At 37.7% G+C, this 15,351-nt stretch overlaps 1 protein-coding gene across 1 annotated transcript in view; it reads left to right on the top strand.

Annotated features, from left to right (window-relative positions):
- The first annotated feature begins 5,138 nt into the window (after positions 1-5,138).
- dmrt1.S (doublesex and mab-3 related transcription factor 1 S homeolog) overlaps positions 5,139-15,351 on the top strand; it is a 43,711-nt gene continuing 33,498 nt past the window's right edge. Inside the window, 2 exon segments of the mRNA NM_001085483.1 lie at positions 5,139-5,402; positions 14,962-15,145. Of these exon segments, the coding sequence (NP_001078952.1) occupies positions 5,181-5,402; positions 14,962-15,145 (406 nt within the window). The 5' untranslated portion in view covers positions 5,139-5,180.

Raw genomic sequence — 15,351 nt, 5'->3', positions numbered from 1 at the left:
TCCCATCCACGAGTTTGGCTAATTTATTAATAATTAAACTCAAAAAAATTTAGTTCAAGAAACTGCAAAGGGTTACTGTAGAGAACACTATATGGAATGTTTGGGGACTGACCCTTCCTCGCCATAAAGAAACAGATACAGGCAAATAATTTCCAGGAGTTTGATGAAGCAAAATAGAAATCATACACCACCTTGTGGCTGAAGTGGTAACACTTAGTTTGTATATGTTCTACAGTTGCCACTTGCCAGCTTTATGCAAAGGATTACTTGCCTGTAGATCTGTCTTGTCTTGTTTCCCTATTAATAACACTGCTATCAGAAATAATTATTAATTTATCACCTTTTTTCATATAAATTGGAAGCTGATGTTACATACAATGTACTATATTAAAAAAAAAAAATATTGTAACAGTAGTTATATATCTTTTTTTTTTTTTTTGTGAATATGTAACAAATAAGCACAGGATTGACAGGCAGATTTCTTAACATCTGGGAGGATAAATTCTCAACCATTTACATATATTTTTCCACGTAGGAAAAAAATGTTTTGCTCATGTTCCCTGGTTCCCATGCAGACCTGTCCATTCTTAATTAAGACTTTCCACACAGACACTATATGAACATTGTTCTCTGTGTAATAAGTAGGAGAGTAATGCAGGCTTTCCATTGCATGAGACTAGAATTATTGTATAATAGGAGCTTAATACATTTTTATGGAGTTGACGAACAGTCAGTTTTGAACTGAGCTGCATGGAACATCGGTAGAAAATGTTCCAGGGGGGGAGGGGCAAGCAACAGTTTTTATATAAATATATAAAGTAGTAAGTGTTGCACATGTATAACATTGCCATTCTATTAGTGACACAAACTCCTTGTTTGCCAGGACAACACTTGCTCTTTTCTACTTTCTTAGCACAATCACTAGTCAGCAGTTACAGAATGTTATTCCCTCTAGAGTTCTAGCTACAGCTGGATACATACAGTAAAACATCCATTTACATAGCCGAATTGTAAGTTTTTCCATATGTTGTACCATTTTTTGTGGTCCCACCAATAAATAATGCATAATACATTTCCCTGACTTTACACCATTTTTTCTGGTCCCCTGAAAAATGTAAAATGGAGATTCTACTGTACATAAAGTAGAGTAACAACAGCAGGAAGAGGTTGTGCCCAACAATATGTCACTAGCATAGAATCTATGTTTATACATTCTATTTCAATCTAAGAGGCACAATCGTTAAAAGATAAGAGTCATCCAAAAGTAAACAACAAGGTGGATACAGGACAGGAGCAGGAGAGGGATGAGGTGCAAGAATATATATTATAATATTATAGATATTTCTATATCTATACAGATATATAGAGTGAGGCAGAGGGAGGGTCATTAGGGACAGAGAGGTGAGTGTGGGGGTAACTCAGCAAAATGAGAAGGGAAAGGGTAAAAGAGGACAGTGAATAGAGTGAGGCCTTGGATAGGTGGCGGATACAATGGAGCAGTGGGGCAGGAAACTGTAGGGGTTAATATGCTTTGTGACAAATGCACTGGGAGAATGGTTGTAAGCAAAACCCACAGTCAACCTGTACCTACAAGATTCAATAATGAATGTAGTTACACAGCTATACACAGGTTCATTATAGTCTCTATAACTCACACACAGTCTGTCAGACCTTCTTAATACACAGTTGCCCTTACACACATTAACACTAACAGATAATTTTATACACACTTCTAAGCTTAACACAACAGATTCACACTCATCTGCCCTGGCGCAGGAGCTGCTTCTTCAGGGCATGATTCTCTACTCTGGTTCTCTCCTCTGATTCTCTTTTTCCTCACAGTTCACACAGTGGAAGAGCAGGAAGTGTCTCACAGAGGGAAGGGGCTGAGTTAAATCTGGACTGCTGCTCTGAGCTGTAGAATATGCATTGAGATGGTCCATTATTTGAAGGAGTGCCATGAGATGTAAGTCTTTTTATAAGCGTATTGCAAGTTCTTAATGGTAAGTTTAAGAAGTGTATTCATATAAAAAAGAACAAAACAATATATGCATACATATGGCCAGTATATGATGACGCCCATGTATATATATATATATGTATATATATATATATATATATATAGCTATACACAGAGAGCCCAGAACAGCCACCAGGTGCAACTAAGATACTTTTTTAACAATTTTGAGATACACAAATAAGTAGTTGTAACAATTTAAATAAACAGGTCTCTTGGGAGAACTTAGACTCACAGCTTTAGGGCTCTTACACACGGCCGTTCCGACCTGCGCTCCCCTGCGTTCCGTTTTTTGGCGTTCAGCCTCAGGGGAGCGCAGGAATAGACGCAAGTAATGATTTGAAATGGGGCTGTACTCACGAAGGCGCGTGTAGGCGCCGAACGCAGGAAAAATGCAGCATGTTGCGTCTGAACCTGCGTTCGGCGCCTACACGCGCCTTCGTGAGTACAGCCCCATTTCAAATCATTACTTGCGTCTATTCCTGCGCTCCCCTGCGGCTGAACGCCAAAAAACGGAACGCAGGGGAGCGCAGGTCGGAACGGCCGTGTGTAAGAGCCCTTAAAGTCAATTCACATTCATTAACAAAACTGGAAAAAAAACACAGAAATATGTTCAAACTTTCATAACTTGCCAAATTTTGTAAAATAAACATGGTAATTAGGGGGTGTGACCACAAAAATGGGTATGGTCAAAAAAATTCACAACTTTTTTTGTCCCTCTTTTTATTTCCAAAATGTTGGCAGGTATGCATGGATTCAGTAGTCACAGTAAGATACATATTAGTACAACCCTTTTAAAGTACCAAACAGGAACTCACGAATAGGAAACGACATCATCATCATTCTCTAGCACATTTAGTTAACCCATTAACCCGTTAACCCTCATCTCCACTCCAAATAACTTTACTTTACTTTTACACAGGAGATAAACCAAAATTAGAAAAACAGTGGAAACTAATATCTACAATAAACATATAAATCATAATCCTTATTTAACCCATTAGGGGCCAATGAGTTCAATTGATGGATCCACCATACCTCTCTTTCCCTCAATAGCAGCTCATGCCCCCCCCCGCAGCTCATGCCCCCCTCCCCGTTTAAGTGGAAGGACTTCTTCCATAAAGAGAAAGGACTTCTTCCAAAACCATATTTTGTACTGCCCCGTCTAATAGTTGATCTATGTTGTGATATACGTAGCTTTATCTGCAAAGTAGTCTCACCCAAATAAATGAGGCCACATGGACAGACTAGAGCATATATCACAAATTGTTTAAGAAGAAAAAACGGCTATAAATTAAATTTACTACCCTATACCTGAGTTTGAAATGCATGGCATAGAAATGGGCATTCTTTCCCTAACTGTAGACATGGGCTTCTCTTCTTATGTATTTGAATTCCTTCCCAGTTTTCTTCTGCATAATTCTGACTGCAACAAGTTGGTTGCATACGAGGCAATATCACCTAGAAAAAAAAACAGGAAGAAATTACATTGTGCCATTTAGTGATCCAGCACTTGTGTCCTGCCCATAGTAGCTGATGGGATACATTCTCCAAAAGTGAATTCGATTTTTCATTACAGCCGGTGCAAGACAGAGGGAAGGCGTTCAGGGAGATTGGTCGCCTCAAAGACGAGGAAATTAGTCGGCAGGTGCCTAAATCTCCCCGAATCGCCCAGTGTGCTCCTACCCTTAGTCTACTATAAAATCATGTAAACATTAAATAAACCCAATAGGTTGTTTTTGCATCCAATAAGGATTAAATCTATCTTAGTTTGGATGAAGTAGAAGGTACTGTTTTATAGAGAATACAGAGAAAAAAATTCTTAGTAACAAAAATGTTGAAAATCTTTTCAATAAGAATTTGTGAATAAAAACCTTTTTGTTTTGTTGGGAAGATCTGTGAGTGTGGCATTCTTTGTTAAATTAGTACTGAACTACTACTTCTTCATTTACTATCCCTCATCTTGCTATAGCTGACCCTACTGCCTGTATGTCAATGCAATGATTTTCATGTTTTTGAGACAGATAAAGGAACAGAGGCTGCCTTGTTTAACAGGAGTCTAGAGCTGCGTTTGCCAAATAATATCATAATTATAGGCTGTAATGTCCTTCACAAACCTGGGGGAAAATATCGCAGTATCTTCATGACTAACAGGACACTAATTGTGTGACTTTTATCTGCTACTGGCCTTCCTGGACTTTTCCCAGTACGCTTCAGGGCCAGCTGCAGCACTACTGCGAGAATGTCTCTCTGATGTTCATAATATAGTCCACTAGCTGTACTGCATTCTAATACATATGCAGAAAACAACTGGCAGAACTTGTGGCCACTTATTATTAGAGTGATAGCGCCTCGGTGCAGGTGCATTCATGCCATAGTTTAATTTATCTTACAGAAATCTTGACCGTGCATGCCCTTCGTTCCACCAGCAGCACAACAGCCAGGAACAACATTTTATTCTTTTGGAAGGAGCACTACATCTAATAAATCTACCAAGTAAATTATATATCATCGCCATTAGGAAAGGTACAAGGTGGTATGGTGAAACATATTTAAGACAGTGGAAAGGAAATGGTCATTTCCTTTCCACTGTCTTAAATATGTTTCACCTGTGTAATGTTGTTGTTCATTTGGCTTGAGAAAGGGCACATAGTTTGTCCGAAACGTCGCTTTGTGATGTTCTGAATTTTAATATACTTTTTGCATTAATCGAGTGCTGCTTCATTCATTCATATGGTTATATATATATATATATATATATATAACATGTATGGGATAATTGTAATAATTTTGTTCTGCTTGCTGTCTAAGTGAAGTACAGTAAAAGTAATTGTTTCCTTTTCTGAAAATGTTCTGTATTTTTAACATTTTTCTTTTGTACTTCAGTAACTAGGAATTTCTTTATATCATTGATGTTCACCTGAATAAATGATAGATCAGGGAACAGAGCCTTTTGCAAACATATTTTTATCCCTCCCTGTCATTTCTGCTCCCACACTGGACAACACATTCCCCAATGTTGCTAACTGTGTCCCTGCCCCTGTGTGTACTAAACCACAAAATAAACCAAGGGCAAGCATTATTGTTTAAGCAGCCAGTCAGTTGCACCCTGAATGCAAATCCACAATCAAATCTGGTCTGTCCATGCTTTTATATACAGAGAATGCAAAACAATGAGGAAACATATAGCAAGACCCGTAGCACCGGGCAGCACCCATCAGGAGTTCACGGAAAGAAATCTCCACGATTACCTAAGTGTGCCCGATGCAGAAATCATGGATATGCTTCTCCTCTGAAGGGACACAAGCGCTTCTGTATGTGGAGGGATTGCCAGTGCAAAAAGTGCAGCCTAATAGCAGAGAGACAACGGGTTATGGCAGCACAGGTGAGGGGCAAAAACTTCTAGCACTAAATGTCTAGTGTGAGATTAACACTGATAGACCTGCAGTGATGTATATTATGCTTGAATATATCAAGTTATTAGCAGGGCTGCTGTTAACAGCACAATGAAGACCATGTGATTTCCGTTCATTATAAAATATTGGTATTGGTCCTTGCTTAGGAAATAGACCTTTAACGACAAAACCTTATATTTACTATATAAGATGCATTATCTATGTTCTAATCATAAGGCTGTGATGCGCTGCTTTCTATCTCCATATATATACAATGTACTGTACCATGAATGTTTTTGTCATATATACTGGTATATATATCTATAAAGGCTCTCCATACTGCTGACAAACGTTGGTGCTCTGACACCTGTGAACCTACACCTACAACATTCAGACTCACTGTCAGTTCTGTTGCATGATTTAGTTCTGCAGTCCCTTGCTTTATAGAATCCCTGAACCATATCTTTATTTTTTTACTAATGGCTTTATTTTGGAAAGTTTACTGAAGTACTCAAGTACTTGTTACATCATACATTTTTCAGACACCTACATGTTATGAAGTAGAATGGGCAAATGTTCCGTAGTCTAATAACCCATAGGAAAAATCCAGCAGATGCCTGAGTCAATCTAGTAGATAGATTTATGAAAATGAATGTCTACTAGGTTGTTCTAGCCAATTTTTTATAAAATCTTTAGGTTTTAGGTGTATATTCAGTAAGCTAATTAACATATGGACAGGTGCCTAAATGTACCTTTTTTTTGTGTAATCTAGTTAAGTTAGGGACATTTTCTGATCTCCATTTATTACTGCAGTTATGAATACTAAAGTACAGGTATGGGATCTATTTTGTATAATGATTTGGACCTGGAGTTTTACAGAAAAGAGATCCTTCCAAAATTTGAATCACCATCTTAGTTTATTAAAGATATTTAAAAAGTTAAAATAAACCCAATATATTTGTTTTGACACCTATATGGAGTTATGCTAGCTTAGCTGATATCAAGTACCAGCTACTATTTTTTTTTAAAACACTTTATTTTCAATGTTTAGAACAACTGATATCATCAAGTATCTGTGACAATAGGTTTCAGTTATTAAGTGACAGGTAATAAAAATCACATGGTACAGAAGGATATTGCGCACAGTACAACTATAGCATTGTCAAGTGCTGTATGCAAACTTATACAACCTAACGAAAAATAGAAGAAAGAAAAGAAGAAAGAAAAACGGCAAAGAAAATTATATATGCAGGCTTAGGGTGATATTCAAGTAACATATCTAAGAAGGGGGTCAGGTGTTAACTGTTGTGTCAAATATAGTGTGAGTCACTTTCAGGGAAGCAGGAGACCCAGGAGCTCCATGTCTCAATATATTTGGGCATTGAGGTATTATTAAGTGCCGAGAGGTACTCCATACGCTTTATTTCCACAATCTTATTCTGTAATTCCCCCATCGTGGGCTTGGTGGGTTGTTTCCATTTCTGGCATAGCAATCTCCTGGCTGCAGACAAGATGTGATTCAGCAGTTTCCTGACTGGCTTAATAAATTTGGTATCGGGTTTCCCTAAGAGAAATGTCCAAGGGTCTTTCCTTACATCCATCTGAAGAACCCTCCAGAGAAGCTCCTGCACCTCCTCCCAATAGGGGGTAATAATGGGGCAGTCCCAGAGTATGTGTGGTAGAGAACCTAGTTGCCCACAATTCCGCCAGCATCTATCTGATGTTGGGGGGGAAAATTTTATGGAGCCTCTCTGGGGTATAATACCATTTGAACAGAATTTTATATATGTTCTCCTTGTATTGGACACAAATAGAAGATTTTTTCGCATAGTCCCAAATAGCTTCCCAAGTGGTGAGACTCACATCTGCTGGGAATGTATCCTCCCAGTAGGTCATGTAATCATGTTTGGGGAAATCTGTTGTAGGTAGACTTATCAAGATCCTATAAATATTAGAAATAACTTGCTTTTGTCCCGGACCTTTCCGACAAATTTGCTCAAATGGTGTCAAACCTCAAGTAATGGGAAACTTGTAAGTATTGGTAAAGTGGGATAGTCGTGCCATCTGCTTTAGTTTGCAGAGTTACTAAGTCAAGGGGTTTGTGCTTAGCGATATCCCAGATACTATATAAATGAAAAACTTTCGGATGGTCCCATATACCTTTAAAGTCTGAGTTCTGGCCTGGCAAGAATCCCGGGTTCCCAAGTACGCTACGTAATGGGGAGGTCTCAGACTGTAAAGTATGTTGGTATTGGGTCACTTTCTATACTTTTCGTGTGAAATCTACTGCGTGTAACGAGCACGATACTCTATGTATTTTCTGGTCAGAGCCCCATATTAGGTTAGTTAAATGAAGCGGATGTACTGCTAATCCTTCTAATTCTGTCCATTTATTCGGAGGGTGCAGTGCCGTCCAATGAATTATCTGCCGAAGCTGGCAGGTCCTTTAGTAATTCTTAACATCCGGGACTGATAGACCCCCTTGTGTTGTCTGTTTTAGTAATACCCCCATGGCTATCCTAGGTTTACGAGAGGCCCAAATAAATTTGGTGAACATGGATTGGATACTGTTCAGTATGGCATTGGGTATTGGTATGGGAAGCGTCTCGAATAGATATAACAATCGCGGCATCACATTCATCTTTATCGTGGCCAGCCTCCCAAACCAAGACAGTGTTCCCTGGTTCCAATTGTCAAGATCCCTCCTAAGTTGTTGTATTAAAGGGGGAAAGTTGCTGGCATACAGTCCCTCATACGTTTTTGCTATATTAATACCCAAGTACTTAATTGAATCTAGTTTCCAAGCATAATTAAATATCTACTATAGGTCAATCTAAAAACAACTGGACTTGCTGAGTAATCAATGAAGACGTTTCACTACTCATCCGAGCAGCTTCTTCAGTTCAACTGGATGAGTAGTGAAACGTCTTCATTGATTACTCAGCAAGTCCAGTTGTTTTTAGATTGACCTATACTAGATATACTATGACCTGGATGAATGAAAATCTTCATAGTCAAGCATAATTAAAATTCAGTTGGAGTGTTTCTAACATTAAAGGAGGGAAATGGAGCGGCAGAGCTACCAGCTACTATTTTATTACTACAGAGAAAATAAAAAATATATATAATTATTTGCCCAAAGTGGACATTGTAGGAGATGACAAAGCTTACAGGTTATCAGTTTTTGAATAGTAGACCCCATACCTGTATTGTATTGACTCGTTTACAGTCAAGTTGAAGTCTGCAAGTTGTCTAACTACAGGTATGGGATCCATTATCTGTAAACTCGTTATCCAGAAAGCTCAAATTGATGGGAAGATCATCTCCCATTGACTCCATTTTATCCACAAAAAAAAATCTAAATTTTAAAAAATTGGTTTCCTTTTTCTCTGCAATAATAAACAGTACCTTGTAGATATAATTAATCCTTATTGGAAGCAAAACCAGCCTATTGGGTTATGTAATGTTTACATGATTTCATGTCATGATTTATAGTACATTTCTTGCTCCTGATTTCATTACATGATTAATGATAGCCGAATTTGTCCCGTTTTCGTGAATTTCCCGTGAAATTCACGAAACGTTCAAAAATTAAAAATTGCATTAAAGTCAATGGGTGTCCTAATAATGTTGATGCGCGACAGTTTTGACACAAGTCACTATTTCGATGTGCGTCAACTTTTTTTGCCGCTGGCGAATTTTGCTGCAGTTTTGTGAATTTATTCGCCAGCGTCGAAACGCAGAAATTCGCTGCGAATTCACGCCTGGCGGATTTATTCAACCATTACTATACATGATTTCTAGCAGACTTAAGGTATGAAAATCCAAACATGCTATGTGTAGATATTTGTTACATGTGTATCTAGACACCTCTTGATACTCTTGGGTACTGCTTCTATTACCATGTCACAGTCTTTTTCTACCTCCTGGTGATCCCTTGTGGGCAATGTTTTTTATGCACAGTAGAATGAAAAAACAAAAGTAGAAGCAAAAAGCAGTAAATATAAACAAAGGAACATTTGCTCATTGTGCAACTCTCCCAGCTTCAGTAAGTTTTACACTGTCCACCAATGTTTTTAAAAAATATTTACAGTTCTATCAAGAGCACTATTATCCTAAATCATGTGACGATCAATTAATAAAGCCAAGTTTATAATAATCGTATTGATTTGTCATTTTTTGATTTAATTTATATCTCAGTTTTTGAACCTTATCTGCAGCAGAATAATTCATTCATGCAATCAATTGATTTTTAACTTAAAAAATAACAACTTGATAGAAAGTATTAGTTGTTATGATGTTCCTGAGATGTACGAAGAAGGCTGGTGCTATTATAGGGGCACCAGCCTTATAATGCCATACTGGGAGCTTAGTTCTGGTATCAGTTGTGATCTTTACTTAGCAAGTTATGTCATATGATTAACTGAAACTTGTGTATAAAATTAATGTGCCCCCTAATGTAAAATAGAGTTACCTTCTGCCTGGATTTTTATATGTTTGAGTTACATCTCAGTACTACTAATATCCTTATATTTTACAATAGGGGTTACAGTATTCCATATATAATACATATTCTGCTGCACTAGATTGGTAGTATATATATTTATTAAAAATGTAAATGATAAATGTAATAATTTGTTCTTCTTGCTGTCAAAGTGACATACACTAAGGGGCAAATGTATTAAGGATCGAAGTGAAAATGAGAATTTTCGACTTTTTTTTTGTCAAAACTCTCCAATTCGAAATGTGAATAATCAAAGCTCGATTCAAATTTTAATTTTAATTCCGAGATTTATCATACTCTGGCCCTTTAAGAACTCGAATGCGTCTATTTGCCACCTAAAACCTGACGAATTACTGTATATACTGTAAGTCAATGGGAGAGGTCCAGGGATCAATTTGGTGATGTTTGCAGCTTTCCTGACATTCAAGTTTTTTTAAGAGAAAAAAACTTGAATCGAGTTTTATAATTCAAATTTAATTAGATTGGAGTTTTCTGGTCGTTTCAATTTGTCCGAGTTGAAAAAAATTTGATTTTTTTTTAATCAATTTCGATTGGTCACATTTTGAATTGAGGGGAGTATTAAAAAACTCACATTAATTCGAAATTCGGCCCTTGATAAATGTGTTTCTATAAGTAATCATTCTTTTCTGTTCTGAAAATGTTCTGTATTTTTACTATTGTTCTTTTGTACTTCAGTACTGTGCATTTCTTTATAGCACTGATGATCAAAAAGTGAAAATTTGGGGTTCACCTGAATAAATGATAGATTAGGGAACAGAGCCTGTTTGCAAACATATTTTTATCCCTCCCTGTTGTTTTCGCTACCACACTGGACAACACATTCCCCAATGTTGCTAACTGTGTCCCTGTGTGTACTAAACCTAGAGTAAACTTTAATAATAAACCAAGGCCAAGCATTATTGTCTCAGCAGCCAGTCAGTTGCACCCTGAATGCAAATCCATAATCCAAAACTGCTTGGGCAGTATCCATCAGGAGTTCATGGAAAGAAATCCCTGTGGTTACCGAAGTGTGCCCGATGCAGAAATCATGGACACAAGCGCTTCTGTATGTAGAGGGTTTGCCAGAGCAAAAAGTGCAGACTTATAGCAGAGAGACAACAGGTTATGGCTAACATTTAAATAAAAACACAAGACTCAGTTTTCCCTTTTTGTGGGTGGAATCCGGCCACAGCTTTTATTAAAACCATATTTGCCAAAAACAGATAACCCTGTCCTTGCCATGTTATACCAAGCCCAGGTTACCACAGATGCCAGCCACAGCAGCCGAGGTGGGCATGTAAAGGGAAAAACCTACTGGCCAAACCCAAATGGCAATAACCAAAAATAATTACCTGCCAACAGCTGTGACAATAATAATATTTGATATATAACACATTCTTAACAATATGGAAACCAGTCCATTGAAACTTTATTAACAAATAAGTGTAGCAATTTAAGTGTAACAGTGCAACGAGTTCGGGGGTGGGATGATCGGCCGCCATTACCGGAGACCGGACACACTGCCAGCCTGCACAGCGCTCCAGGTGCCTGTGACGTCACAAGAGGAGGAGGAGGGCAAGCAGCTTTTTATACCAGCCCTTCCTTAGTGCCATCAATCAATCCTTCCACTCCATGTAGCCAGTTCCAGGGTTCCCTCTGCTCCCAGCACCTCCCCACATTTCCAGGCAGGCCCGGACTGGCAATCTGTGGGTTCTGGAAAATGCCAGAGGGACTACTACAAAGTACCATAGAAAGTCAGTATTTAGTGTGCTGGTGGAGGCTGTTTGGGATGATTGGGCTTTTGGGTACCTGAAATACCAAGGCCTATTTTAATTCTCATTCCGGACCTGGTCCCAGGCACTCTTCGTTACTCACTTTGGTGCCTTGCAGGGGCAAAAACTTCTAGCACTAAATATCTAGTATGAGATTAACACTGATAGACCTGCAGTGATGTATATTAAGCTTGAATATATCTATAGTAATTAGCAGGGCCACTGTTACTGATGTTAACAGCACAATGAAGACTTTGGGATGCCCATTTTTGGCATCCCCAGGGACATTTTGCATACTTGGGACAATTTCTTCAAAATCTATAATGCTATGATTAGTTGATGATTGTGTTGCTGACCGTATACTACATATACTTATCCTTATACTCGTAAGGCCTTTCCCTAGTCTCTTATAGCCAGAACTCTTACATGAAATAAAAAAAAACCTTTTTGCTATGCATGCACTAGCTTAATCTTTTTATTTTTAATATGTTACATCTTGTTTCTTATTTTTCGCAGGTCACTATGGAAACTTGCATATAGAGCATTTATAGTGTGGATCTACATTTCCATCTTGTGATGTGAATCAAATAAGAACTTTCTTGCTCATTTATTGTGATTATGATGTGCTGCTGTTTCTTATTTTAGTTTCTGTTTTCAAGAGTATTTCTAAATAAGAGTTATCAATAAAAGTTCCTTATTCACATGTATTTGTTGTTTATTTATTATCATATATGTAAAATATAATTTTATATATAAGAAAATATCATCTATGAGCATTAAGAGGAATGTTATTTGTCCTGCAAACTCACACAGTTAACTTCATTCTCTTGAGCCATTCACATCTTGTCATTGGCTGGACACTTATATGAAAGTTTTGAGAGTTTATTAATATCCCCTTTTCACTGCAAACTCACTGTGAATATTTGCAGTTTATCCATTCCCCTATCACTGCAGATTCCCAAACAATAAGTTTATGGGTGGAGCCTGCATCATTGCTTGTGGATACAGACCTCCAACAGGGTGCAGGGTTACCACCAGAGACACCCAAACGGGCCTCTTTACTGAGAAAGAAACCGTAAGATGTAGTGATGGGCGAATTTGCGCGATTCGCCGCCGGCAAATAAATTCGCGAAACGGGCACGAAAATTCACTGGTAAAAATTTGCCGGTGTCAAAAAAAAAGTCGCTGTGTCCAAAAAAACGGACGCCGGTGTCAAAAACGGACGCCAGCGTAAAAAACGAGAAGCCAGCACAGTTTCGCAAATTTTTTGCCGTTTCGAGAATTTCACAGGAAATTTGCGAATTTTTCAGCGAAACGGCGCAAATTCGCCCATCACTAGTAAGATGTTCTTGTTTAACTCTAAATGGAGAAGAGATATATTGACATTTACGGGCCCATTTACTAAAAATTTAATTTTGTTCTTTTCCACGAAGCTCGAAAAATTCTTGGTTTTCCTATATTTCTAACAAGCTCTAAAAATTCTGGATTTTTGCCACTTAAAATCAATTGATACTTTTAGAGGTTTTTGGATTTTTTTTCCTAGGAATTTTCCAATTTTTTTAGAGGTTTTCGAGGTATTCATAGCTCTTAGCGCATTGTTCAGCATTTTTTTGTTAATAATTTTTATATTTGGACCTTTTACTAAATTCAATGACAGTGTTGGTTCCACAGTTTGATAAGTCGTGATTTCAAAAACCTCTAAAACCACTAAAAGCCAAGATTTAATAAATAAGCCACCAAAAGATTCCTTTTTTCATCTTAGGAATTCCCATGTGGGACTGAACCCTTTCTAGAGGAGGAATAGAGAGTAGATTCTAACATAAATGAGTGTTTAATATTGTATCTCCACCAAAAAACTTTGCCTTCATTAGTTTTTTATTCTGCTGTGATTAGTTACAGAAATATTATTTTTATTGTTTGTTCAAGTAGCTAATGTTGGCAAGTTATCATTTAATATAGATACAAGGTATATACATAATGTGGGAAATGTTATTTTATCTTTGTAAACATTGATATTTTGTGTATTTTAGGAAAGGTTTATCTAAAAAAAGTAAACATTGGACTAATGCCCTCACAGTAGCATTAAACATTCCAGTATTACAAAAGTAGTGGTGTCTTATAAATAATTATTTCTACAACTTTACCTAGAGTTATATTAAGTAGCCCAGCTACTTACGTTGAAGAAAGTGCATGACTTGCATAGATGCCACAAAATGCTCCCTGAACTCTTGCACTAGTAGGTCAGCAGACACAGGACCAGGATTTTTTTTTTTTTTAATAAAATATTCTCAGTATTTTCTAAAAACTACTCCGACCAAACTCCTGTGCACTTTTTTACCGTATTTATCAATACATTTTCTCGAAAAAATCTGGTGCTGGAAAAGACTCGATAAAATCTGGAAAAAAACGTGAATTAAATAACCCCCTTTATATCATTGCCATAACTAAATATACAATGTACAACAAAACCATTTCATCCTCCTCCTCACAGTTTATCTCAGTAAGGATTTCTGTAACTTGACTTCCCTAGCACTGAATAAACACCTTACTATGCTTGTGTTAAAATCAGATTTCTTTACTTTCAGTAGACATTAAGTGTTTGTCCATCTCCAACCCATCTCCTCTTCTTGTATTTAACAATCTTAATTACTGGGTTGTGAAAAAAAAAAGGTAATTTGCAGGGTATTTTTGAAGGGCAACATTTTTGGCCATTTTACTCTATATGTAATACATCTGTAATAAGAAAAGTTCTACATTCTAATTCCTACTTCTCTGTAACCATTAGCTTGATATAATTATAGCATTCCAAGGCTTGGGTAAGGTACTATTTATCTAAGCCTGAGCAAAGGGAGCTGAATAATTCACTGACTGAAAAGAAGGAAGCTATTATTTCTTCCCACGGGCTAAAGAAGCCCTCTCCATTTAAGACCCCAGACTCTATCACACGCCATCCAAGTATTGGTCCTGTTTACCTGCTAATTCAGTAATTTAAAAAAAACAAATTCACCACTTTCCCTGACCCCAGGGCCGAAACTAAGGGTAGACAGAAGAGGCATCTGCCTAGGGCCCAAAGATTGGGGGGCGCTGGGCAGGTATCTTTTGAAGAGCATTTATTTTGACTACCCCTAGTTCAGACTTTCTTGTCTCTGCTGGCTCTATGCAACCGCTTCACTGCATGCTGCGCTGTCACTGTGTGTGTGAGCAGTTGAATAATATATCTGGTACTATATAAGTAAAGCATCATAACCTTTTCAAACACATTTTATATTGTAGGTTGCGTTGCGAAGACAGCAAGCCCAGGAAGAGGAGCTAGGAATAAGCCATCCTATCCCTTTGCCCATTGCAGCGGAGTTGCTGATAAAAAGGGAACATGGTGGTAGCAGCTCTTGCTTGATGCTGGAAAGCAGTTCCACACAGACAACCAGCACACCCACTTCAGGTTCCACAAACAGTTCAGGTAAAAGAAGAAAGTGCGTTGTGCAATATATTTATACTGTAGCAGAGAAGTGCAGATAACATTTGAGATCTGATGACCTTGTGCTGGAAACTGACAATAAGCCACCCTACCCCTTTGCCCATTGCAGAACAGTAGCTGATAAAAAATGAACATTGTGGTAACAGGCCTTGCCTAATGCTCAAACAGACAGCAATCATTTATACTAC

The sequence above is a fragment of the Xenopus laevis genome, chromosome 1S, assembly GCF_017654675.1.
Source record: "Xenopus laevis strain J_2021 chromosome 1S, Xenopus_laevis_v10.1, whole genome shotgun sequence".
NCBI classification, from domain to species: Eukaryota; Metazoa; Chordata; class Amphibia; order Anura; family Pipidae; genus Xenopus; species Xenopus laevis.
The sequence above is the reverse complement of the archived record's forward strand: the minus strand, read 5'-3'. Positions and strand labels throughout refer to the sequence as shown.